The sequence below is a fragment of the Argentina silus genome (genome assembly GCF_951799395.1).
Source record: "Argentina silus genome assembly, chromosome: 5".
Classification (NCBI taxonomy): Eukaryota; Metazoa; Chordata; class Actinopteri; order Argentiniformes; family Argentinidae; genus Argentina; species Argentina silus.
Genome location: NC_139659.1, coordinates 12,911,177 through 12,936,451, shown reverse-complemented (window position 1 = coordinate 12,936,451; position 25,275 = coordinate 12,911,177). Strand labels below are relative to the sequence as shown.

Below are 25,275 nucleotides of genomic sequence, written 5' to 3'. Positions count from 1 at the left end.
AAACCATCCACACCTGCTCGTAGGAGGACGCAGCTGGTGTTCCTGACACACACACCGCTTACACACACACATCCCCCCACACACACACACACACACACACACACACACATCCACACACACACACACACACACACACACACACACACACACCCTTCAGCATAGCAGCGCAGGTGAAGTGGAACTTCTACAATTGGGTAATCCACCAACAACTACACTGAGTCACAGGGACCAGACAGGAACAGAGACGGACACACACACTCATCTGACGCACGCCCCCCATCTGTAGAGGAGAGGAGGAAGAGAAGGAGAGGAAGAGGAGGAGGAGGAGAGGAGAAGTGAACGACGGGCAACATGATAAGATTGTCTACCTGTCAGACTCTGATACCACAGGACATGGACATATGGAGGAAGAGGATCCTGCTAGTTTGAGAAGGAATCAGGGTCTCTAAAACAGTCTGTAAAGAGCTGAACTATGATGGGAGGGGGGGTGGAGGACAAGGCCAGTGCCTGCAGAGGTGTGGAGGGGGAGAGGGTGGTCCCTGACCCAGGGAGACCCCCCAGGGGGCGCGGGGCGAGGCTGTGGGGGCACGTATGCAGCGCCCTGCGGAGACCCAAGGTAACCACGGTCACCGGAGGACGGTCGTTGGAGGTAACCGTAGACACAGAGGGAAACGTGATTGTGTACTGTGTTATGTGTGTACACACATGTGCGTGCGTATGTGTGTGTTTGTGTGAGTGTGCTTGTGTGTGTGTGTGTGTGCGTGCGTGTGTGTGAGTGTGTGTGTTTGTGTGTGTGAGTGTGTGTGCATGTGTGTGTGTGTGTGTGTCTGAAAGTGTGAGTGTGGGCATGTGTTTCAAGTTTATTTGTTTCATACACGAGTGCAGGGAGTAAAATTCTTGGGCTCGGTTCCTTGACAATGCAGCATACAAAATACAAATAATACAGATAATACAAATAATACAGATAATACAAATACGCAGTAGTGCAATGAGGTAGGACAAGACAATAAGTGACATAGTACAAGATAAGTGAGATAAGACAATAAGATAAGTGAGAAGCCAGTTCAAACAGGCTGTGATTAGGGTGGCTGGGGTCTCTGATGATCCTCCGGGCTTTGCTGACACATCGCTTGTTGTATATGTCCTGGATGGAGGGAAACTCACATCCACATGTGTGTGTGTGTGTGTGTGTGTCTGCAAGTGTGTGTGTGCGTGTGTGGTTGTGTGTCTGCAAGTGTGTGTGTGTGTGTGTGTGTGTGTGTGTGTGTGTGTGTGTGTGTGTGTGTGTGTGTGTGTGTAAGTAGTTGAGCATGTGTGCCAGCATCCCCTGAGAAAGTCTGAGTGGTTTCGTGTTACGCGTTTGGGTTTGCACAGTGACAGCGTGCAGCACAGCAGAGCCCTCTGTGTACTCAGTAGAATAGATGGCTGCCTTCTGCTTTTTAATCACGGAAAACGTCGATTCATTCTGTCCCAGCTCAGTCTGTTTTTGCGCTGTGTGAAGTGATATGGGGTATGGTTGGCTATGTCTGGGTATGTCTGGGTACAGAATGGATGTCTCCTGGACCTAAGAGGTGACTTGCTGGTGACCTCACATGGCAGCAGCACCTGTGTGAGTAGATGGCCTTCTGTCCCAAATCGGTCTCACCCCCCTCCCTGCCCTCCCCCACCCCTCCCTGCTCTCCCCCACCCCTCCCTGCCCTCTCCCACCCCTTCCTGCCCTCCCCCACCCCTCCCTGCTCTCCCCCACCCCTCCCTGCTCTCCCCCACCCTCTTGTGGTCTTATGGGTGCACTCCCCTCAGCCCCCAGATATTGAGATGATTCAATTAGAGGACATGGAACATGATAGGAGACCAGATGGAGTTTAGTGTGGCTGGGGAGGGGGGACGCGGAGGGAGAGGTACATGATGAACTGTGGCTGCGCTGCTCCAGATGGCAGGGTGAGTGTGTGTGTGTGTGTGTGTGTGTGGGTCCAGAGTGGACAGGATGTTCTGCAGGCCGGATTCACTGACCAGATGAACAGTTTGAAAGTCTGAGTTTGCACCTGGTGACCTGAGTATCAACTCTGAACTCCAAGCTCTAAAAACGCTAAACAAAAATTGTTTCATTGAATTATTAGTGTTCTGTATGTATGACTGTTTCCTGTTTCCTGTCTCCAGCTGGACCCCCAGACGCTCCAAGGCAAAGACTGGCAGAGAACGGTCATACCCATGAATGGGGTAAGTGTGTGTGTGTATGTGTGTGTATGTGTGTGTATGTGTGTGTATGTGTGTGTATGTGTGTGTGTGTGTGTGTGTGTGTGTGTGTGTGTGTGTGTATGTGTGTTTAACACAAATTGTGTGTGTGTTTACATTCAAATAGTACTGACCGGCACAAACTGTCAATCCATGAAATTTCGACACTTGGAATGGAATCTTCTAGAGTGTTTTCTGGTTATCTTGACACGTTGCTTTACTGCCAATGTCACCTGTCTTTAATGAACCTCCTCTTTAATGAACCCCCTCTCTAATGAACCTCCTCTTCCTGCGCTCCAGATCGAGGTGAAGCTCTCCATGAAGTTCACCAGCCGGGAGTTCAGCCTCAAGAGGATGCCCTCTCGGAAACCCATGGGCGTGTTCGGGATCAAGATCTCCACGGTGACCAAGTGAGTCCGACAACAGCACCCTACGGTACCGTTCCATAACCACAACCGCAACCGCTGACTCTCTGGTCACCGTATACACTGAACACAACCACTGACCGCTGAGCCAGTTGCCGTGGTGAAAGCCTGCCTGAAGCCAGCTGGGGAACGCTAGCAAGAAAGGGGGGGGAGAGAGGGAGGGAGGGAGGGAGGGGGGGAGCGAGGAGAGAAAGTGGAGGGAGGATGGAGGAGGGAGGCAGAGTGACTACTGTAGTAGACCCCCCGCTGGGACCCTGAGCCTCTCAACCAGGATTATCTCATCAACACTCCATGTCACTCCCGTATGACTCATCCTGGCATCAGGCCAGCTCAGAAACCACCTTCTCCTCTCCCCTCCAGACAGCCGACCCGAGCCTCACGCTACAGTACGCCGTTCTGATTAGACACGTCTTCATTAGACTGAGAATAGCGAAGCAAACCATTTAGAAACTGAACGGAGACCACCATCGGAGTAGAGCAGGGGAGGGGGGGGCTGGTGGAGGTAGAAATCGGAGGACGGGCATTGTGATGCATGGAATGGAATGAGGAATGGTATCAAACACAACACCACTGTGGGAGAGAGAAGTAGCAGGTAGACCATGGAGCGGTTAGACTGGCTGTGAAAGAGTGGTGGTGAATGGGAGTAGAGAGAGAGAGAGAGAGAGAGAGAGAGAGAGAGAGAGAGAGATATGAGAGTGGTGTGTTGTGTTGTGTTTGTTGGTCAACAGTTGTGGTCGTGAGTGACGTTAATGGAGATTGCTGGTAACAAGGGGACTTAAGGGTTTAACAGCAGAACCAATTACCACTGTAGAGACAACGTATAGAGACAACGTATAGATAACCCCAACACAGAGACATCAGCGCTGTCAGAACGTGGGACAACAACAACGACAAAGCTTCAGAGCGGCCAGCTTGCTGTGTATTATGGTACTGTACTCTACATGAACCCAAATCGTCGTCAACACAATAGGCCTGGGTGGGCGTTTTGCGTTCATTTAACACATCAATGGACCACACAGCCAAAATGTTTGTTTACGTTTTGACGTCATACACACATTGACGACAATGCCCTGAGATTTAGCTCTGATGTTTTATTTGTGTGAAATCGGGAACAGATTTGCTGCTCTACAAAACTCTGACCTTTGGATCATCATACAACTTGAGGTCCTTTTACAGGGAGGCTGGTGGAGGTAGGCAGGACTGTCCTCCAGTTTCTACCTCCACCAGCCTCCCCTGGTTCTTTATTGTTTCTGCACCAGACCAAGCCTTGAGTAAATACTGTAATCTAAAGGTGTGTGTGTGTGTGTGTGTGTGTGTGTGTGTGTGTGTGTGTGTGTGTGTGTGTGTGTGTGTGTGTGTGTGTGTGTGTGTGTGTGTGTGTGTGTGTGTGTGTGTGTGTGTGTGTGTGTGTGTGTGTGTGTGTGTGTGTGTGTGTGTGTGTGTGTCTCTAGACGGGAGCGCTCCAAGGTGCCCTACATCGTCCGGCAGTGTCTGGAGGAGATCGAGAGGCGGGGTATGGAGGAGGTGGGCATCTACCGGGTGTCGGGGGTGGCCACCGACATACAGGCCCTGAAAGCTGCCTTTGACACCAGTGAGTACAGACCCAGGAAACTCTTCATCATCATCAAACAGGGGGTTTCTCAGGGTATGAGACATCACCCCCTACCCTATTTACCACTCATCTATCCTCATCCCCTCCTCCCCCTTCCCTCGCCTCAGACTGTCACTGTAGCAGTGGAAGAGTCAATCACTAGAATTGAGGAGGAGGAGGAGGAGGAGGAGGAGGAGGAGGATGAGGGGGCCCCTCTGGGGATTCTGTGTTTACTGGATTGACAGCTGACTTCATAAGATGAATGTTTCCTTCCTCTGACAACATCTGTGTCCCTTTAGGTGAACTTCAAATTATGGTGATCTGTTGTTTGGAATTATGGGTATATTTTCTGGTCCCAGAGTGCTTAACCGAATTGTGTTGTTGTTGTTCTTGCACTAATTCCCGACTGGGTTTGCTGCTTGTGTGTGTGTGTGTGTGTATGTATGTATGTATGTATGTATGTATGTGTGTGTGCGTGCGTGCATGCATGTGTGCATATGTATGTACGTGTGTGTGTGGGTGCGTGCGTGCGCCCGTATGTGTGTGTGTGCGTGCGTGTGTGTGTGTGTATTGTTTACTCCAATTATGACATTCCTAGCTTTGGGAGGGAGCATGTTGACGGCTCGCTGTGCCAGTTCTCTGAGGTGAAGTGCGTTTTTGTGAATGGCAGAAATGGCACAGGTGTCTTCCTCTCCTGGGTTGCTATGGCTACACTGTCTCCCCCCAGATAACAAAGATGTCTCCCCCAGATAACAAAGACGTGTCGGTGATGATGAGTGAGATGGACGTGAACGCCATCGCGGGGACGCTGAAGCTGTACTTCAGGGAGCTCCCAGAGCCCCTCTTCACGGACGACCTGTACCCCAACTTTGCAGGAGGCATCGGTCAGTCAAAACAGTGTTATGACATCATATGAACTGAGCTAATGCTAATGCTAAGCCGTCGTATTGAGTTATCGCATTATGCTGAATTAGCTAATGCTAAATGAAAGTCCTTAGACTGTGTGTCTAAAGTGTGTGTGTGTGTGTGTGTGTGTGTGTGTGTGTGTGTGTGTGTGTTTGTGTGTGTCTGCAGCCCTGTCTGACAGTGTTGCCAAAGAGAGCTGCATGCTGAACCTGCTGCTGTCGCTGCCGGAGCCCAACCTGGTCACCTTCCTCTTCCTGCTGGATCACCTGAAGAGGTACACACACACACACACACACACACACACACACACACACAGAGACATACAGACACACACACACAGCTAAACACGCACACACAGACACACACACACACACACACAGACATAGCTTGACACACACACACACACAGCTTGACACACACACGCACAGCTTGACACACACACACACACAGCTTGACACACAGCTAAACACACACACAAACACACATATACACATTTGCCTTTCTGTGTTACTTCAGTCTGGTTATGTTGGTCACTATCTACAGTATGTCATGTCCAAACAAGTCACTGACTGTGTGTGTGTGTGTCCCTCCTCATCCCCCGTTCACCCAGGATTGCGGAGAAGGAGTGTGTCAACAAGATGTCCCTCCACAACCTGGCCACGGTGTTCGGCCCCACCCTGCTGCGGCCCTCGGAGAAGGACAGCAAGATCCCCACCAACCCCACGCAGCCTATCAGCATGGGAGACAGCTGGTCTCTGGAGGTCATGTCACAGGTAGCCACTTTTCTCTCCCTCCCTCATCGCTCTCTCTCTCTCTCGCTCTCTCTCTCGCTCTCTCCTGCTTTCCTCTCCTTCTCTTTATCTCTTTGTCTGGCTTATTTACCTTCTTTATATCCCTCTATTTCTGTGTCTGTGTCCTTGTCCTTCCCTCCATCTCTCTCACCTCTGTGTCTGTCTTTCTCCCCCCTCTCTCCTTCTCTCCCTCCTCTCCTCTCTCCTTCTCTACATCTCTACTTCTCTCCCTCTCTGCATTGACTCCTCCCTCCCCACATGTTACTGTATCTAACCCTCCCCCTCTGTCCCCCCAGGTTCAGGTGTTGCTCTACTTCCTCCAGCTGGAGACCATTCCTACGCCAGACAGTAAGCGTCAGAGCATCCTCTTCTCCACTGAAGTGTAGAGGGAAACCTCTGGTTCCCCTCAGACAAGGACAATGAAGGAGACAGACAAAGAGAGAATGAGACAGAAAGAGAGAGAGAGACTGTGGCTTAAACTGAATCAATGCTTACCGAGTGAGATTTGTGCCCTTGCTGGACTGCAAGCAGGAACATTCCTATCTGTGGCACAGACTTGTGTTTTTCGGGTCATGTCCACCAGAGGGCACCACCACCCCTCTGAACTGAAGACCGACAGGAGGAAACCATAACCCCCCCCCCCCCACCCCCCCGATATTACACATATCTCTGATGATAACGCATTACGTCACACGCCTAATATCCAGTGTGATTCTCTGTGCCTCCGATGCAGCACCCTACGCTCCTAAGCGCTTGTTTCTCCTCAGCTCTTCAATTAGAGCTCCACAGGTCCGGTGTTCTGAATGCCTCCGTTAGACATGCCTGCAACCACAAACGACAAACACGTGAGTGTCAGTCAGATCAGCCGGTAAGGGAAACTAGGGTTAGGGTGTCCCAGGTTAGTTTAGGGTTTCTCTTCACGTCTGACCCCTTTTATCATCAGTGAGTTCAGATTCTCATCCACTATTGTTGTTGTCGTTTTCAGTTTGAAGATTTATACGGAACAAGCCGTACTGCGATGGTTTTCGGTGTTTTAGTTTTCGACTGTGTGTACTGTATGCCTGTTTGCAGAGATAGATTGTGATGAGGATCTTTTATATTTGTTTTGGACAATCATCGAGGTGAAGGGTTTACTTCAGCCATTTCACATGTTGAGTTCTATCCTGTTCCACTACTGCTGAAGAGATTCTGACTGTGCTGTATGTTTATGCACGGTACACTAACAACAGAATGGCCAAGAAGTTGAAAAGGAACATCTGTGTTTCCTTGAGCATCTGAGGAGGAGCTGAACGGAGGCGGCCATCAACATCACCAGTGTGTTTGTTTGTCTGGAGGAGAGCCACAGGAATCCAACACTCACATGAAAGACAGAACGTGTTTACAAGGTCAACAAGCTCTGGACAAAGGCAAACGGACGGAGAGACCGTAACAGAGACGTTCAAAAGAAAAGTGCAAAAGAACTGTGGATAGAAACAGATTATCAGTTACATTACATTACAATCAGACTGGCTGCAGTTTGGACCGTTGGAAAAAGCAATTCCCACTATCTGTGTTGTCTGTGTCCCATCTAGTCCTCAGCTTAAATATCCCGGAAGCAATATATTTTCTAACATAGAGTCGTCTGCGTTCATATCTTTGTTCCGAAGATGTCCTCATCATTGTAACATACAGTAGGAGATCTTGCCAAAATAATCTGTTGTTTGGGTTAAAAAAAGAAAGAAGAAGAAACAATTGTATTTACAGATACAGTATGTACATAATCTTAAAGCTGTATTTTTTTTTCCTTCGTTTAACAGTGTAACCATTGTTGTTATTATCATAATTTATTTTGGGAGGGGAAGAAATCAAATGTGTGTTTTTTTGTTTTCGATAGCTTCTCTTTGATTTGATGAAGAAAGTGGTACGGTAGGTGTCAGCCTTGAGTTCAGTTCAGGAGTACTACCTACAGTGCATTCAGAAAGTATTCAGACACCTTCACTTTTTCCACATTTTGTTATGTTACAGCCTTATTCTAAAATGGATTCAATTAATTGTTTTCCCTCATCAATCTACACACAATACCCCCTAATGACAAAGCCAAGACAGGCTTTTAGAAATGTTTAGAAATGTATTAAAAATAAAAAAACTGATATCACATTTACATAAGTATTCAGACGCTTTACTCAGTACTTTGTTGAAGCACCTTTTGCAGCAGTGATTACAGCCTCAGGTCTTCTTGGGTATGACGCTACAAGCTTGGCACACCTCTATTTGTGGAGGTTCTCCCATTCTTCTCTGCAGATCCTCTCAAGCTCTGTCAGGTTGGATGGGGAGCGTCGGTGCACAGCTATTTTCAGGTCCAGGCACTGGCTGGGCCACTCAAGGACATTCAGAGACTTGTCCTGAAGCCACTCCTGCGTTGTCTTGGCTGTGTGTTTAGGGTCATTGTCCTGTTGGAAGGTGAACCCAGTTTGAGGTCCTGAGCGCTCTGGAACAGGTTTTCATCAAGGATCTCTCTGTACTTTGCTCTGTTCATCTTTCCTTCGATCCTGACTAGTCTCCCAGTCCCTGCCGCTGAAAAACATCCCCACAGCATGATGCTGCCACCACCATGCTTCACCATCGGGATGGTATTGGCCAGGTGATGAGCGGTGCCTGGTTTCCTCCAGACGTGACACTTGGCATTCAGGCCAAAGAGTTCAATATTGGTTTCATCAGACCAGAGAATCTTGTTTCTCATGGTCTGAGAGTCCATTTGCTTTTTACTGAGGAGTGGCTTCTGTCTGGCCACTCTACCATAAAGGCCTGATTGGTGGAGTGCTGCAAAGATGGTTGTCCTTCTGGAAGGTTCTTCCATCTCCACAGAGGAACTCTGGAGCTCTGTCAGAGTAACCATTGGGTTCTTGGTCACCTCCCTGACAATGGCCCTTCTCCCCCTTTTGCTCAGTTTGGCTGGGCAGCCAGGTCTAGGAAGAGTTGGTGGTTCCAAACTTCTTCCATTTAAGAATGATGGAGGCTAGTGTTCTTGGGGACCTTCAGTACTGCAGATTTTTTTTTTGTACCCTTCCCCAACCGTATGATACAGTTTCTTGAACATGACAATGAGTTCACTGTACTCCAATGGCCTCCACAGTCACCAGATCTCAATCCAATAGAGCACCTTTGGGATGTGGTGGAACGGGACATTGGCATCATGGATGTGCAGCTGACAAATCAATGCAGCAATGATGCTATCATGTCAATATGGACCAAAATCTTTGAGGAATATTTCCAGCACCTTGTTGAATCTATGCCACAAAGAATCTGCAGTTCTGAAGGCAAAAGGGGGTCTAACCCGGTACTAGCAAGGTGTACCTAATAAAGTGGCCGGTGAGTGTATATAGACAGGTGTGTGCCGTTCCAAATCATGTCCAATCAATTGAATTTACCACAGGTGGACTCCAATCAAGTCGTAGAAACATCTCAAGGATGATCAATGGAAACAGGATGCTCCTGAGCTCAATTTCGAGTGTCATAGCAAAGGGTCTGAATACTTATGTAAATGTGATATTTCAGTTTTTTAATTTTAATGAATTAGCAAACATTTCTAAAAAACGTTTTTTTGCTTTGTCATTATGGGGTATTGTGTGTAGATTTATGAGGAAAAAAATAAATTAGAATCCATTTTAGAATAAGTCTGTAACATAGCAAAATGTGGAAAAAGTGAAGGTGTCTGAATACTTTCCGAATGCACTGTATGTTACGCTACGCTACCAGGAGTTAGCCTTGAGTTCAGTTCAGGAGTACTGCCTCTTCTATGCTACGCTACGAGGAGTTAGCCTTGTCGTTAGAATAACCGTTCAGCAGTTCTGTCCAGTCGATTGTTAGTCATTTCAGCATTACGAAGCAAACGCACATTCTCTTAATGTCATACTGTACGCCGCTGTGGAAATGTCACAACCTCATCAACTGTTAACATCATTCTTGTCACCAGTCCACACCCAGATCACCACCCACCTTATCATCTCACTATATGTTACATCAGTAGTGTATAAAACCAGTACATTTAGTAATATACATAGAGTATATACATGTCATGTGTTTCTTCTCACAGGTGTGTCTGTATGGTTACTTGTAAAAAGTAACGTTCATATTGATGAACATAGTGTATGCCTGTTTCTGAGGAGGTGTCCTAAATGTGTGAGCTCACCACATTTATGGCCAGCTTGGACCATCCTATTGCTTTAATGAAGGAATATGTCTTTTGTCCTATTCGATGAAGATGACCTACTCTTATGTTGGGGGTGACCTGACAGCTGTCTTAAACCTCCCCTACATCCCCCTTTCCACTCTTCTCCATTCCATTCTGCCTGAAGGTAACCCACAGAAGGGCCATGTAAAACATAAACGCTCTTAAAATATTTTGTTAAGAAGGAAAAAAAAGAGAAGATTATATTAGTATGGTTTAATTTCCGTACCTTGATTTAACATGCAGGCATGTTTTATTAAAGTTTTTTGTTCTTCTCTGTGTTATCATAGACTTGTTGTTGTCATATTTTGGCACTGGGATGTGATTGGCCCACAGTGTTGTGGTTATGCTACACTCAGCTTTGTGGGCTGGGTTGTTAAAACATGTTATGAATATGATGTTTAATGCTGGCTAGCAAAATGTTAATAAGAAGCTTGTTTACTAACTCAGAGACTGTGCTTCTGTTTGTGCTACTGAGATTTCACGAAGTACTCTCACATTCTGAGGTTAGCCGATGGACATTTGACAACTTTCTGTGTGTGTGTGTGTGTGTGTGTGTGTGTGTGTGTGCGCGCAAACATGCAAAGTGAGTGAAATAGTCGGACAATTGCTGTATTGAAAGAGAGTGGAATCAGAGCATAACGTTTTGGGTCAGGACTTAGCATATGGAAGGAAAAAGTAACCTATGTCTACAAATCATCTAATTACATTTTGAAGGAATTTATAATCAGCAGAGGCTCACCATATGATTTATATAAGCAGTTATTACATTTCCCATCAGTAGCCAACCACTGAATTGTCATGCTCATCATTTGACCACCATGTTTGCTCTGATTCATCCTCAACTCCATTCCATTCATGACCCACACATTGAGTAACTGTAACTGTTCCCTCATCGAGGGAAGTCATTGGTTATGAGGAAGACAGGCAGGGCATTCACTATTCATTTGGTCTCCTTTGATCTCTAATTAGTCCTCATTGGAACGCATGGCTCCGCCTCTATGTGCCTCAGCGTCCTAGCTTTTCTTCAGCGTGTAGTCGAGTGGGATCCAGCGCGCGGTTATGTCAGTGGGAATGCTGTTGGGGGAACGCATGTGTGTCCTAATCTCCCTTGCCTTTGGAGAAGAGACAGATCTGTTCATTTTGGCACATATTCTGAGACCAGGACCTTAGACGTGATTGGTATCTTAATTCATAGTACTGTATGCTTGTATGGTTTAGGACTCATCTGAATATTAAAGATTATACCAAACTGAGCCCACTTCACCTTTTTGGGATTTGAGTGAATAGACAACAGTCTAGTTGATAACCCTCACACTGCCTTAGCCGTCACCAGTGGACCAGTGGACAGAAACAGTTAGGCTACTTGTTTGCTTTGCTCAGCTTTTTGTTCCAGTTCTGCTGAAACGAAGTCTACTGTATTTATGAAGTTGAATAATCTCATCTGAAGGAAATTATATTTGTAGTGGCTAAGTAGTATCCACACTACGGTTTAAACGTTCACTGTCATTTTATATCAAACATAACATGACTCATATCTAGCAGATTGCTTATCAATGTCTTGTTTGTTACTCTTTGCTGTATGTCTTTCAGTCGCAACATGTTCCGTTTGTTTTCAGATAACTGCCAAACAGTTTGTCCCCATGTTTTGTCCTAATTGTAACAATGTATCAACAATGCAAACAATGCAAAACACAACTTGCTTTTGAGGGGCTTGCACTTGCAGTTCCATTTTTTTGTTTTACTGCGGACTGACACTGTGATGGTTAAGGACTCTGATACGTTTCATGTGGTTTGGAAGGCTCTGCCAGGGCAGATGAAGATCCATGGAACTTGGTTAACCTCAGTTGTTATGGTTATGTACAGTATCGTACCAGAGAGAGTGCAAAGGTTGGGTGACTACTCCCTAGGTTAATGAATTGTGATGTTCATCACAAAGTTTGGTCAATACATTTAGGATGAATCATATTAATTAAACAGTTGAATTAGACGGCAAACAGTTAAATTAGACTTTGGTTATTGATTGTCAGTGTTATACAAATATTTTTCTTCCGTATGATACAGTTCCAGTTATAGGACTAGTCTCTTACCTTTGTTCATGAAAAAGTAATATATGTCAACAGAAAATAAATTGTGTCATTTTGAATATGTGGGATCTGTTTTAAAGTCTAAAAATATGGAATATATTACTCTATGACTTTAGCATTTCAGTGTATGCATACTGTATGTGGAATGAATATTCTTTCAGTTATTGTAAAATGAGTCTGGCAATAGATTGTTATAATACATTCCCATATTATATGTGGTGTATTTTAAACTACTTACTACTGTATATTTGAAACCATATTGACATGTATTACTATTTCTTTCCACATTTTCTAGTTAAGGACATGCGGCCAATGACAGAAACAATCAATCTTTTTCTCTTTTTCTGTCTATCTTGTTTCAATCTGGAATTAATTTCATTCTGATCAACATTCATGTTCTGCTTAGAGCTGTAAAAAGGGATACTGTATTCTGAGGACAAATACATGTTTGGAAGGCATTTGCAGCCTCTGTTTGTACACAAAATGTTAAATAAAATCTCCTGTATCTATGTAAAAACTGAGTGGAAAACTGTCTCAATGTCTCTTACATCTTTGATGGCTTTATAATAAGAAATCACAGCATCTAATCATCACTAGACTTTATATTCGTATTACCAAATCTTTCTCAGTATAACCAAATCGAATACAATATTATCACTTATAGTATATATATATATATATTAAAAAAAAAAAATATATATATATATATATATAATTATTATTATTTATTTATTATTTATTTTAAATCGTGGGTATCGTCAAATTAAAGACTTGTGGTTTACCCAACCGTGAGTGTATGAGTGTTTAAAATGAAGAGAGCAGCAGGGAGGAGATCTCAGCTCAGCAGCATCAGTCAGTCGACATCCCACAATTCCAAGCAGTAACAATCGGGAAACAGAGCCGACCTGTCAGAGGGGAGAGACGCGGAAAGGGGCTGGGACGGAGGATGAAGTACCGAACATGAAATGAAATGAATATAACACAACTTCAAGCCCATTTCCAACCGAGTCATTGCAATAGTGCGAACGAGAGATAAGCAGGTAAAATGTTGGGCGTTTTTCGAATTGTGCTTGCTTTGTGTGTGTCTGTGTGTGTGTTTGTTCCGAATGCCGACCCGTCCCTAGGGATAGCTTTGTCAATGCATTGCTAGCTCGTTAGCCTGCCTAGCTAGCCACTTTGACAGCTAACCGGCGGCTACAGTATCATAATCTCGGCACGGAGATGTTTTATTATTATGAAACGTGCAGTAACTAAATAGTCGTAGCTAATAGTAGTAACGAGGTACATCAGCGTATCGAATGTCTCTAAAAACAAAGTTGTGTTTGCTGTTTGTTTTTAAAATCTGTAGCTAGCTAGACTCCTAAAGCGACAGTAGGCTTCACATTAATTATATTTGCTAAACAGACTACTGTATACGGGAGCTACTGTACAACAGTAGAGCATAACCTGTTGGTGTAACTATTAAGCTACTTATTTATGTAGTTACTGTACCTTCATAGATCACATTGTATTGGATCATGTCATCACTATTTTAAAGGTTGACATCATACTAATATGTGTTGGTTTAGCTACCACTGACGGTAATTTGGCAGTGATATCTCACTTTAAGATTTATGTCTTGGGACAGTCATATTCAATTAGATGGCTCTGTCATGTCATGGCACTGCGATGATTGACTTGCATGTTCAGCGTTCATCACATTTCATTCTAAGCCTTCTATTTGGATCATTCAACACCTTGCTGTGATGAACTGGAACAGATTAGGAGTTGATCATTTTCACAGATGGCCAGGAAAACCGTTGACCAGTTGACTTTTCACAGTAAAAATCATATGTCTCTGTCTGTCAAGCCTTTGAAAGGAATTTTTAAACAGACACTTGTATTGACTTTTGCTGCCTGCAGCACATTCCGGGCCAAACAATGTCCCGAAATATCCCAAGCATTCCTCTAAACCTGTGTGAGGTCCCCTAACATGGGGGAGGGAGGGGGGGGGGGGGGTCAGGGACCAGGGTGGCTTGTGTTGTTAAAAATGTGGGGGAGAGAGGAGGGCAAGCATTGTGGTGAGGGGTCATCATTTTTAGGAGCAAGATGAGAGGTTTGAGGCATTGAGAGACCATCCGTCTGATTTAGCCTAGGCTTATATTTTCTCATTCTGTTGATGAATTTGAAGAGTGCCACATAAACATATTGTGGAGCTGAAAATGTAGGATAATAGGTATTGAACAGTTATCATGATTCTCATACAAATAGCTTTGTTTTAGCTTTTGGGACTACTACAGTAGGGCTACATTCAATATGCATTCCTCTCCTGTGGTGTTGAACACAGTGTTCTACCCATAAAACATTGATAGGATGGGATACCTGTCAGAAACCATCTGGTGCTGTAAATAATGGTGCGTTTGGCCTCTTTAAACACACAGCAGTGTTGTGACAAGCTGGTCCTTCCATCCTCATACCTCTCCTAGTCCCAGAGAGGGAGGCTGTGTTGTGTAGTCCCAGAGAGGGAGGCTGTGTTGTGTAGTCCCAGAGAGGGAGGCTGTATTGTGTAGTCCCAGAGAGGCAGGCTGTATTGTGTAGTCCCAGAGAGGGGGGCTGTATTGTGTAGTCCCAGAGAGGGAGGCTGTATTGTGTAGTCCCAGAGAGGGAGGCTGTATTGTGTAGTCCCAGAGAGGGAGGCTGTGTTGTGTAGTCCCAGAGAAGGAGGCTGTGTTGTGTAGTCCCAGAGAAGGAGGCTGTATTGTGTAGTCCCAGAGAAGGAGGCTGTATTGCGTAGTCCCAGAGAGGGAGGCTGTATTGGGATTCACTGTTAGTTACCATCCTGGGAGGAAACGGTGTTGGATTCTCTAACAATGGTCACTCTGGTCTAGTCATCAACCAGATATCATTAATCTTTCGTCTAGTCTGCTCTGCTCTCCGGTTTAATTTATCCGTCCCCACAGACCAAAACAGCCTGTTATCTAGGCTAGTTACCAAGATCTCGGATTTCTATCAATTAATTGCAGTGATTCCCTGGTGATTGCCCCAGCCCCTGCAGCACCAATCTATTTAAAAACCATAGTATGCATAATTCTCCTCTAGGCCCCTTTGTATGAAGTCTGGTTTGGTTTTGGCTTTAATTAGGCCAATGGGAAATGACAGTCAGCCAGGCTCAGTGGGAAGCCACAGACACTAGCCCTAAGCCAAGTTGACTTTCATCAGTTTGCTCCCTCAAGGTCAGACTCAGTCGTTAGGAAGTTGGGTGGTACTTCTAAAGGCTTTGAGACCGAAAGCTGACTGATATTGAATGGACTTGTCACACGTTAGAGAGGCCTAGGCTACTTGAAATCCTCCTTTCTTTTTTTTTTACAAGCCCTGGAGCGTGGGGTAGATCCAGTGAATTTGGCTTAGGAGACGGTGTGTGTGGGAATAGTAGAAGGGCTAAGATTAAGGTGAGCAGGGAATAGGATCAAGGTGGTAGGTGAAGGATGGGGGTTCCTCCCATTTTTTTATTTTTTTTGGGCTGTACCCTCCAATCCGTCTCTCAGAGGAGCAGTAAAAGTATTTCTCCGCTGTGCTTTTTCAGAGTAACAGAAATAATCTTCAAATTTGACACTTATTGGCTGATTGCCCCAATTGAGTCAAGCCATAAGGTTGCAATTGGAAAGCAGCCCAGCAATAGGTTAGATTTGAAGGACAGGACAGCTGCTGAATACCAGTCTTTTCTCATTGCTCATCTGTTTCTCAAAAAAGTCGAAGCTTTTTAACACATGCACTTGAAACAACAGAAAAACATCTGGTACAATATTTCTGACTGCTCTACCCTTTGAAATTCCTGAGTGTGTGTGTGTGTGTGTGTGTGTGTGTGTGTGTGTGTGTGTGTGTGTGTGTGTGTGTGTGTGTGTGTGTGTGTGTGTGTGTGTGTGTGTGTGTGTGTGTGTGTGTGTGTGTGTGTGTGTGTGTGTGTGTGTGTGTGTGTGTGTGGCTTGTGCAGTATCTAAGCTAGCAAGAGAAAGATGGGACCGAGTGCTACCCTTGTGAGAAAAAGGTAGTGAGTAGGCAGCTAGTTTGTACTATTATTACTAATGTACTACTAATATTGTTCCTAAAGTGAGTGGATTGAGTGTTTTTTTACTGAATACTGAGTGAGTGAACATAGTCCTACCCTATCCTCTGCTGACACCCAGGCCTATTACCCTTATACCCCACCCCCCCACACACACTCCTCCTGAGTTCCAGAATTCCAGCTAAGTTATGATTCCCTAGTCTGTTATTGTTCTATCCATCTTCCCATTTCTCCGCTGACCCCCTGGTATCACAACACTGAGTGTTTATTGCTATAGGCCCAGTTATGGGATTCATTAAGCAAAATAAAACGCTTTCACAAACAATAAGACTGCATTCCTCTGACACTTTATAGGTCTACTGCTCTCCCCCTCCCTCCCTCCCTCCCTCCCTCCTTTCCCAGAGGCTGAAAGATAGCGTTAGCCTGGCCTTCTTGTCTTCAGCACCTCCTTGTTGTGCTGATTCAAGCTTCATCACCAGGCCTGACCCTTACAGGAACTGACTCGGCATGCTGTTGACGTCCAGCCTCTTGTTGGGTGAGCATGTACTACAAGGGTAGCTGTCTCTGCAGCAGGCCACGCTGCCCAGTGATCCATGTTGGTGGGCGGCCTTCTGCTGTCAGGTCAGGTCCACTGTGACTGGAGCTCTTGCTTTGTTTGGTCTGCAGTTCAAACGGATCAGGTTCAAAGAGAGGGGAAGGGGTCTGGAGACCGGGCACAGCACATGGTATATGGCTCTGTCTGTATACAGGCTCCGTGGGTGTAGGCCTTACCTGTCTTTGTGCAAATGTTCAAAGCTATCATGTGTTTATTGCAGGGTGGGGCAGGGTGGGCTTGTTCACTCAGGTCGGGGCAATTCATGTGGTAGACGGACTTGAAATGGCCTCCCAGGTGATTGGTTAGGCAAGCTGACAGTCTGTGATTTAGTCAAGGTGCTGAGTTACCTTAGTAGTACTATAGTAATCAATACCCTACCTTCCTCCCCTATCAAGTGTCAAGTAGGCAGCTTTTCTTTTCTTTTTGTATGAAGTTTTTTCTGGAAGCGTACCAGACCTCCGGACCAGACCTCTGGTCTCCGGATCAGTATGTTTGAAATTCCACAGGGAATAGGCCCATGTTTGAAATTGATGTTGACAGTTTTGATGTACAGTCGTGAGGGTTTGAGGAGGCTATATGTCATCGTTTCCTGTAGAAGTAGGACAGCTCAATATAGTGCAGGTCATTCTGAGGGCTATGAATGGAAGCATACTAGACCCCTGGTCTCCGGATCAATATCTTCCACCGTGAATATGGGTCATATTCACATTTTTAGTTTAAGCTCTTACTGTACTGTGTCCAGGGCAAAATTACACCCGCCACCTGCCAAATGTGGGTAGATTTAGTGGTATTTTGACAGGGATAGGTGCGAAACTTAAAGCCAAAAAAAATAAAATAAATGTTGATTTAAAAAAGAAAAAAATCAGTGACTGGTGATTTTCTCTGACCAGGTCCTCTCCGCCTCGTACAGGCCTACTGTACAGCACATGAATGACCTGTCCAAGCACACGCATCGTTTTCAAACGGCTGCTGATGTTATGATTACACAACATGCCATTTCTCTGACAGCACTGTTATCTGGGCCCCTACCTCCCTCCACACACACACACACACACAGGCTCCTCATACCTTTTAAGGCAAGGCCCAGTCCGCCTGGCCAGACCACCGCTGCTCCTGCCGGTTGGTTCTGCTGCTGGAGCTCAACCGTCCAGAGGATGGGATAAGAGAGGCAGCCACAGCTTCTGAGAAGCTCTCCGGTCCAATCACAAGCCTTGTGTCCTTTCAAACCTGCATCCAACCAGCGTGTCTCTGTGTGTCCGAGGCAGCGCCCTGCTACGTTGCGTTGGAACAGAAATAGTCGTCAGCGGCAGCACGGGATAGCTGTAGAGTCACTTATCCTGGACGACAGAGAGCAACAGAGCAACCTCTTAGCTACGGCGTAAACCATGTGCTCTCCGAGGAAAACAGCTGCCTCAGGCGTCAGGTAATCAACTGGATTTCTAGAAATGTGCTTTCATCACAGCTTGATGCTGGCAGATGATTTATACACTGTTGGACTTGTTATGAGTGTTAGGCGGCATCACATCACACAGCATCAAAGCGCCGGGAAGGTTCTTGCCGTTCAGCACTTCAGTTATTTTTAGATGGCAGGCTATGTTGACTGAATAGATTTGGACTGGAAATGTTTACATCATAGGGTGCCCACTATTCTTGCATTTATTGTATGGAATTGGTGTCCTCCATTGAAGAAGACGGTTTCTGTGATGGATGCGGGTGTTCATTCGACCTCACAGGGCGTCATTTTGAAACTGACCGATTATGGGATGTCACTGTGTGGCCATGAAGGGAGAACCATTAGTGCTGCCCCCCCTATCTTCAAATGACCCTTCCCCCGATGGGACAAATGTCTGTGAGCTCTCTGGGATGTATTATATTATAAGTTCACTGGGATGTGTCAAAGCTGTGGTGTCATCAGTGTAGAACTGATAGGATGAATTCTGATTGGTTCTCCTTGCAAACAGCTCCTAATTGAAATACTGTGGTTGTCGTGGGATATGAAAGCAGAATAGCTCTCTCTCTTTCCTTTCCTCTTGGTGTTCCGGGCTAAGAAAGGGGGGCGTTGATCACCATTCACACTGGAAGATCAGACAATCACCGTCTTTGTGTCAGCCACATTTAAATGAATTTAAATCAAATAGCTGGCACCACCAAATCCGTCCACAGTCAGGCTCCATGGAGATGTCTCTAAACCAAGCCTGTTACTGATCCAGCGGTATGGTTGTGTGTGGTGTTACTGATCCAGCTGTATGGTTGTGTGTGTTGTTATTGATCCAGCGGTATGGTTGTGTGTGTTGTTATTGATCCAGCGGTATGGTTGTGTGTGTTGTTATTGATCCAGCTGTATGGTTGTGTGTGTTGTTATTGATCCAGCTGTATGGTTGTGTGTGTTGTTCCACACAGATTGCCCTGTAAATGTCTGAGAAGCCTGGAGCCCAGCATGAGGAAGGCGACCAGGTCAGTGGTGGGCGTATCCAAGGCTACGACAGGCACTAGGACCCAGACGGGAGAGAGAGCCAAGCCAGAGGGCACCTCCACCTCCACCATGGGCACTGCTGGCAAGAACACAGCCAAGACCTCAGCCTCTGCACCACTCTCTAAGGTACTATACATTATACACATTATACTATATGTAGTAGGCACAATCATGCCTGTACACTCACTACCTGTGAGTGACCAAAAAGTATTATTTTACGTACATACATACATAGTACATCTCTATGGTATTGTACACATAATACAGTAGTCACAATCATGAGTGTACACTACCTGTTTTGAACTATGTAATGTGACATTGGATGGTTAGAAAGGTAATGCCTACCATGACTACGGGTGCCCCTTATCAACTTCATGCTTCAGAGTTTCATGTTCTCCTTGGCCAGGCGAAGAGCAGCGATGACCTCCCTTCAGCAACCAGCGCAGCAGGAGGAGCCTCAGCAGGAAACGCTGCCACCAAGCCCAAGAAGGCCAGCTCCGCCCACTCCTCAACCTCCTCCACCACTGGTACCAGCAACCCAGAGGGCAAGACCAAGACCACCAGCTCAGGTACATCACCCCCTACACTACAGCAAAAACACACACTTTTCAACGGTCCAATAGAGGAGGGACAAGGAGAGGGCGGAGGCCAAAAAAAATTGAGCATTGATTACTTTATCTTATGATGACTGATGGATCGATGATTCACTTACTTAAACAAATGTATTTGTTCTAAGTCGCTTTCGCTAAATGCTATAAATGTAAATGTAATGTAAATGCTTTTGTGGTCTTTTGAAGTGCTCTTACCACACAGCTGTAATGTATTAATTTAGCTCTTGACTTCTTGGTTTTAAACTTTGTTGTCCTCAGGCAAACGTGCGCCGTCCTCCCTGGCCAAAGAGCCTGGCTCGACCCGCGAGGGCCTGAGGAGCACCTGCAGGAAACCCACCGGACCCTCCGACGCGTCGGCACCACCCAAGAGAACCCGCTCCCGCGCCGTGGCCGAGTCCGAGTCCCGCATGAGCAAGTCCCGATCGGACGGGCAGCTCAGCAACAAGGCGGTGCTGGAGAGCAGGGTGAAGGACCTGCTGGGTCTGGCCCAGAGCAAAGATGTGGAGATCCTCCAACTGCGCAGCGAGCTCCGGGGAATCCGGGTCCAGCTGGGCCTGCCCGAGGAGGAGGAGGGGGAAGGAGGGAGCAGAGGGAGCAGAGGAAGAGAGGAGGGCGAGGGGGAGGAGACGACGACCGCGGCTGAGCCTCCGCAGGAGAAGGAGGCCGCCCCTCCTCCGCTGATCTCAGCAGACGTGGAGTCCACTCTCCTGCTGCTGAAGGACCAGAACCAGGGCATCCGAGGGGAGCTGAACCTGCTGAAGAGTGAGAACCGCATGCTGAAGGACCGCCTCAACGCCCTGGGCTTCTCCCTGGAGCAGAGGCTAGAGAGCCCCCTCAAAGGCCTGCGTGGCCCCTGCTTGAGCCCGGTGCCCATGGGAGGGACGGTGGTCGTCAGTGGGAGTGGGGGGGATGGTGATGGTGTCTGCCCACCCCAGGCTCCCTCCCGCCAGGGGGTCTCCCCGCACGGCTCCGCCCGCGGCTCCACCGAAGACCTCCTTATGGACCGCCACCGCCGCGCCCTCTCCCCGGAGGCGCCCGACAGTGAGTGCAGCGAGGCCTACCAGCCAATCACCTCCAGCGACGACGCCCTGGACGCCCCCTCCGGCTCCGCCTCGGCCTGTGGCTCCTCCTCCGAGTCTGAGGGCGGCCCTCCGAGCCACGGCGGCGAGCGCTCCCGGCGCGGCAGCAGCGGCAACACCAGCGAGGTGTCGGTGGCGTGCCTGACAGAACGCATCCACCAGATGGAGGAGAACCAGCACAGCACGTCCGAGGAGCTCCAGGCCACCCTGCAGGAGCTGGCCGACCTCCAGCAGATCACCCAGGAGCTGAGCAGCGAGAACGAGCGGCTGGGCGAGGAGAGGGCCATCCTGGTGGACTCCCTCTGCCAGCAGGGGGACCGCCTGGAGCTCTGCGGCCGCCAGGTGGACTACTTCCGCGGCCTGCTGGACGAGCACCGCGTGGCCTACGCCTCCTCGGACGACGACGACGCCAAGAGCGGCCGCTACCTGGAGCTAGAGCGGCGCTACGCGGACCTCAGCGAGGGGACCCGCTTCGAGAGGGAGCAGCTCCTCGGCGTGCAGCAGCACCTGAGCGGGGCGCTGAAGATGGCCGAGCAGGACAACGCCGACGCCCAGGGCCTGATCTCGGCGCTCAAGGAGCGGGTGCACATGGCGGAGCGCGCTGCCGAGATGGAGCGGCGGGAGAGGGCGATGGCAGCGGCGGAGATGCAGGCGCTGAGGGAGGCGTCCGGCGGGGACCAGGCCGGGCTGGCCCACTGCAGGGCACAGCTGGAGCTGGAGAGGCAGCGGGTGGCGGACCTCTACGCCATCCACAACGCCGGGGACAAGAGCGACATACGCCACCTGCTGGAGAGTGAGAGGAGGGACAAGGAGAGGGCGGAGGCCAAGGCCGCGCAGCTGCAGGAGGAGCTGAGTCACACGCGGAACGAGGCGGCCAGACTGCAGGACGGGATCAGCAAGGTCAGACAAGGGTCAGAGGTCAGGGGGACAGGACTTGACTTTGAAGGGATATTAGAGAAACAGGTTAACATTCAGGTGCTCATTTCCTGATACGTTTTAGTGGGTTGTGATTGGGTGGGGTCTACTCCCATCCGATATCTCTTTTTGTATGTGATTGTGTATTTATTTAAGTGTGTATGTGTGTGTTTCTCCAAATCCATCCAGTATCTGTGCGTGTGTTTTCTATAGTGAGGGCGTGTGTGTATGTGTTTTGTATGTAATCTGTAACAATGTTCTGCTCACGTGTTCATGCGGTCAGCTGGAGGAGGACTTCCGTGCGTTCCGGGACGAGGTTCAGAAGCAGCTGGCGGAGCAGAAGCGGGCCCTGGCCGACCAGTGCTCCGAGCTGGAGGAGAGGGACACGGAGATCGCCGACATGAAGGAGACCATCTTTGAGCTGGAGGACGAGGTGGAGCAGCACCGAGCCGTCAAACTCCACGACAACCTCGTCGTCTCCGACCTGGAGAGTGAGTGGGAGGACACACACACACACACACACACACACACACACACGCATGCGCGCTAGTGAACTGAGTTGTTAATGAGTTGTCTCACTGCCACATGGTCAATGTCACAGACGGTTCAGGGGGTGTGGTGTACATGTGTTTGTGTTCATGTCTATTAAATCACTAACTGCCAAAGAATTCCGGAACACTCACCACCTAGAGCGCAGAGTGTTTTCCCATGTCCTTAGTTTCTTGAAGCGCCATCAGCAGGTTTTAACATGCAGCTGCCCACATTTTTATTTGAAAGTGATCTCCTTAAAAAGCCTACATGTCTACATGTCCAAACAGTTTCATTGGCTTAACTGGGCTTATAATGAACCATGCACAGAAAGCTAGTGCACTTCTGGCCACAGGGGGGCGATGTGGGACCACAATAGCACAGCCTATTGAGTCAGTTTATCCCCTGTCTCCATTCATTCATTAATTCATTCATTTTTACTCTTCTTCTCCATCTTTCTCTCTCTCAGACTCCATCAAAAAACTACAGGACCAGAAACACGACATGGAGAGGGAGATCAAGATTCTGCATCGAAAACTTCGGGTAATTTTGACTAAGACCAACCGACAGTCCTGTCCTGCAGTATGGTGAGAAGTGGTGTCACCGTTCTAGGGTGTCTGCCTGTGTGCTCATATCCGTGTGTGTGTGTGTGTTCTCCCCGCGTAGGAGGAGTCAGCCGAGTGGCGTCAGTTTCAGGCTGACCTGCAGACCGCCGTGGTCATCGCCAACGACATCAAGTCCGAGGCTCAAGAAGAGATCGGAGACCTGCGGCGCCGCCTGCTGGACACCCAGGATAAGAACGAGAAAATGAACAAAGAGCTGGACGACATCAAGAACCGCAAGTGAGTGTGTGTGTGTGTGTATGGTGTGTGTGTGGTGTGTGTGTGTGTGTGTGTGTGTGTGTGTGTGTGTGTGTGCATGCATGTGAGGCAGTGTATGTGTGTGTGAGACAGTGTGTGTGTGTGAGACAGTGTGTGTGTGTGTGAGAGAGTGTGTGTCTCTCTCTGTCTGTCTGTGCCTGTGTGTGCGTGCGAGTCCCACAGCTATCGACCCTCTCTCTGTTTCCATGTCTCCAGGCAGGACGAGGAGAGGGGCAGGGTGTACAACTACATGAATGCGGTGGAGCGGGACCTGGCTGCCCTGAGGCAGGGCATGGGTCTGAGCCGCCGATCCTCCACCTCCTCGGAGCCCTCGCCCACCGTCAAGACCCTGATCAAGAGCTTCGACAACGCCTCCACCCCCGGTACACAGCCTTCCCCTCACATCCACATCCACTCCTATTCATCTCAATAAACTCAACACGCGCCACGGCCCAACAGTATTCTGCACCTGATCACCACAGTGACGTACAGTAACGTCCCTCGAGCGCGGCCCCTCGTCCCAGTCACGCTCGCACTCTTTTCACGCCCGTCCTCTTTTCAAACTCACTCCACACAGATGCCCTCTTCACACACACACTCCCACACACATACTCTACTTGTCATGTTGAACTTCCTTTGTTCCCAGGCACTCTTACGTGTCAAACACACTCCCCACCAACACACTCCCCACAGACCCCGTTCTGTTCCTGCCTGGTCACACGTAATCTTTTTACTTCCTCAAACGCAGGGGCCGTCCCGACCAGCCCGACCTCCGCCACCGCCCCCGTCGTACCTGCCGTTGCCACGGCGATCGCCCGGACACCCCTCAGCCCCAGCCCGCTGAAAACCCCGCCTGCTGCGGCTATCTCTCCCATACAGGTGAAACGCACGAAGCGGTAGATGACTCAAAGTGAATATTAGCCACCAAACAAAGGTTTAGGTCTACTGGCCCAAGCTGCAAACACATAGGTCCCGTCCCCCCCGTCCCCCCCGTCCCCCCCCCCCGAGATGTGTGCTGTCAAAAGGTGTCACAGAGGCCACCTCGACCTGACAAAACAGGATGTTTGTGTGCCTAGTCGGGGGTTGGAGAATGAGGAAGGACGAGGCCCCCCAGGTCAGAGTGTCAAACCCAAGTCAGGCCTTATGGTGAAGGCTCTGGAGTTTGAATACATTATGTTACTGTTTGTTTGTTTGGCATACATAGAAACAAACTTGTAACACACATTCCTCGGGAATATTAAGTTCATAGTTCATGTCTTTGTGGAAACCAAAATAATAGGCAGTTTTTTTTTTTAAAGGTCTGTAATCTTTTCTGTGAGTAAGAATAAAACCCACGGTATGCAAGGGCTTTGTTCCTGATCAGGTGGGGGTTGGTACAGTAGTCATACTAAATCTTCTTAGCATGACTGATTTCTTGAATTGGTTCATACAGGGACGCTTCACCCCGTCTGTCAGGCAGAGCAGTGAAGTGTAGCTTAGCATACTCAGTCATCTCCAGCACAGTGAGGTTTGGCGCATAGCCCATCTTACCACTCAATTGGTCGGTTGCTGTGTTATTTCAGTTTTGTTTCCGAGAAAATGTTAGAATTAATCATGCAATATAAGAAACAGATAACAGGTGTCTTTCATGAAACAAAGCTCTGGTTGGCTGGAGTTTGACGCATCATAAAACACTGATTTTGTCTATTTTAAGTCCAGTCAATATAAGAGCATTTCACAATATCACTTACGGCTGTATGCGATGTACGTGACCGATAACATTTGATTTGATTTGAGAAATTTGATTTCGAGTGTTTCTGATTACACAGTCGAGGAAACGACCATCTTAATACTTAATACTTACTCAACATCTCAACAGTTGGATGGACTTAAAGTAGCACTTGGGATTAACAAGACGTTCTTGTTTATTTTGCTTAGTGATTCCCTGTTGATT

At 47.8% G+C, this 25,275-nt stretch overlaps 2 protein-coding genes across 2 annotated transcripts in view; both read left to right on the top strand.

Moving 5' to 3' along the window:
• bcr (BCR activator of RhoGEF and GTPase) overlaps positions 1 to 12,730 on the top strand; it is a gene marked incomplete at its 5' end in the record, with an annotated part of 77,766 nt that extends 65,036 nt beyond the window's left edge. Inside the window, 7 exons of the mRNA XM_083670327.1 lie at positions 2,158 to 2,217; positions 2,533 to 2,642; positions 4,109 to 4,248; positions 4,998 to 5,132; positions 5,323 to 5,428; positions 5,765 to 5,927; positions 6,242 to 12,730. Of these exons, the coding sequence (XP_083526453.1) occupies positions 2,158 to 2,217; positions 2,533 to 2,642; positions 4,109 to 4,248; positions 4,998 to 5,132; positions 5,323 to 5,428; positions 5,765 to 5,927; positions 6,242 to 6,331 (804 nt within the window). The 3' untranslated portion in view covers positions 6,332 to 12,730. The remainder of the gene's footprint in view (positions 1 to 2,157; positions 2,218 to 2,532; positions 2,643 to 4,108; positions 4,249 to 4,997; positions 5,133 to 5,322; positions 5,429 to 5,764; positions 5,928 to 6,241) is intronic.
• Positions 12,731 to 13,138: 408 nt separating this feature from the next.
• The window catches only part of specc1lb (sperm antigen with calponin homology and coiled-coil domains 1-like b), a 22,285-nt gene continuing 10,148 nt past the window's right edge, over positions 13,139 to 25,275 (top strand). The window contains exons 1-9 of the mRNA XM_083670330.1: positions 13,139 to 13,279; positions 19,277 to 19,475; positions 19,756 to 19,918; positions 20,219 to 21,939; positions 22,238 to 22,445; positions 22,952 to 23,025; positions 23,149 to 23,324; positions 23,559 to 23,725; positions 24,091 to 24,221. Of these exons, the coding sequence (XP_083526456.1) occupies positions 19,314 to 19,475; positions 19,756 to 19,918; positions 20,219 to 21,939; positions 22,238 to 22,445; positions 22,952 to 23,025; positions 23,149 to 23,324; positions 23,559 to 23,725; positions 24,091 to 24,221 (2,802 nt within the window). The 5' untranslated portion in view covers positions 13,139 to 13,279; positions 19,277 to 19,313. The remainder of the gene's footprint in view (positions 13,280 to 19,276; positions 19,476 to 19,755; positions 19,919 to 20,218; positions 21,940 to 22,237; positions 22,446 to 22,951; positions 23,026 to 23,148; positions 23,325 to 23,558; positions 23,726 to 24,090; positions 24,222 to 25,275) is intronic.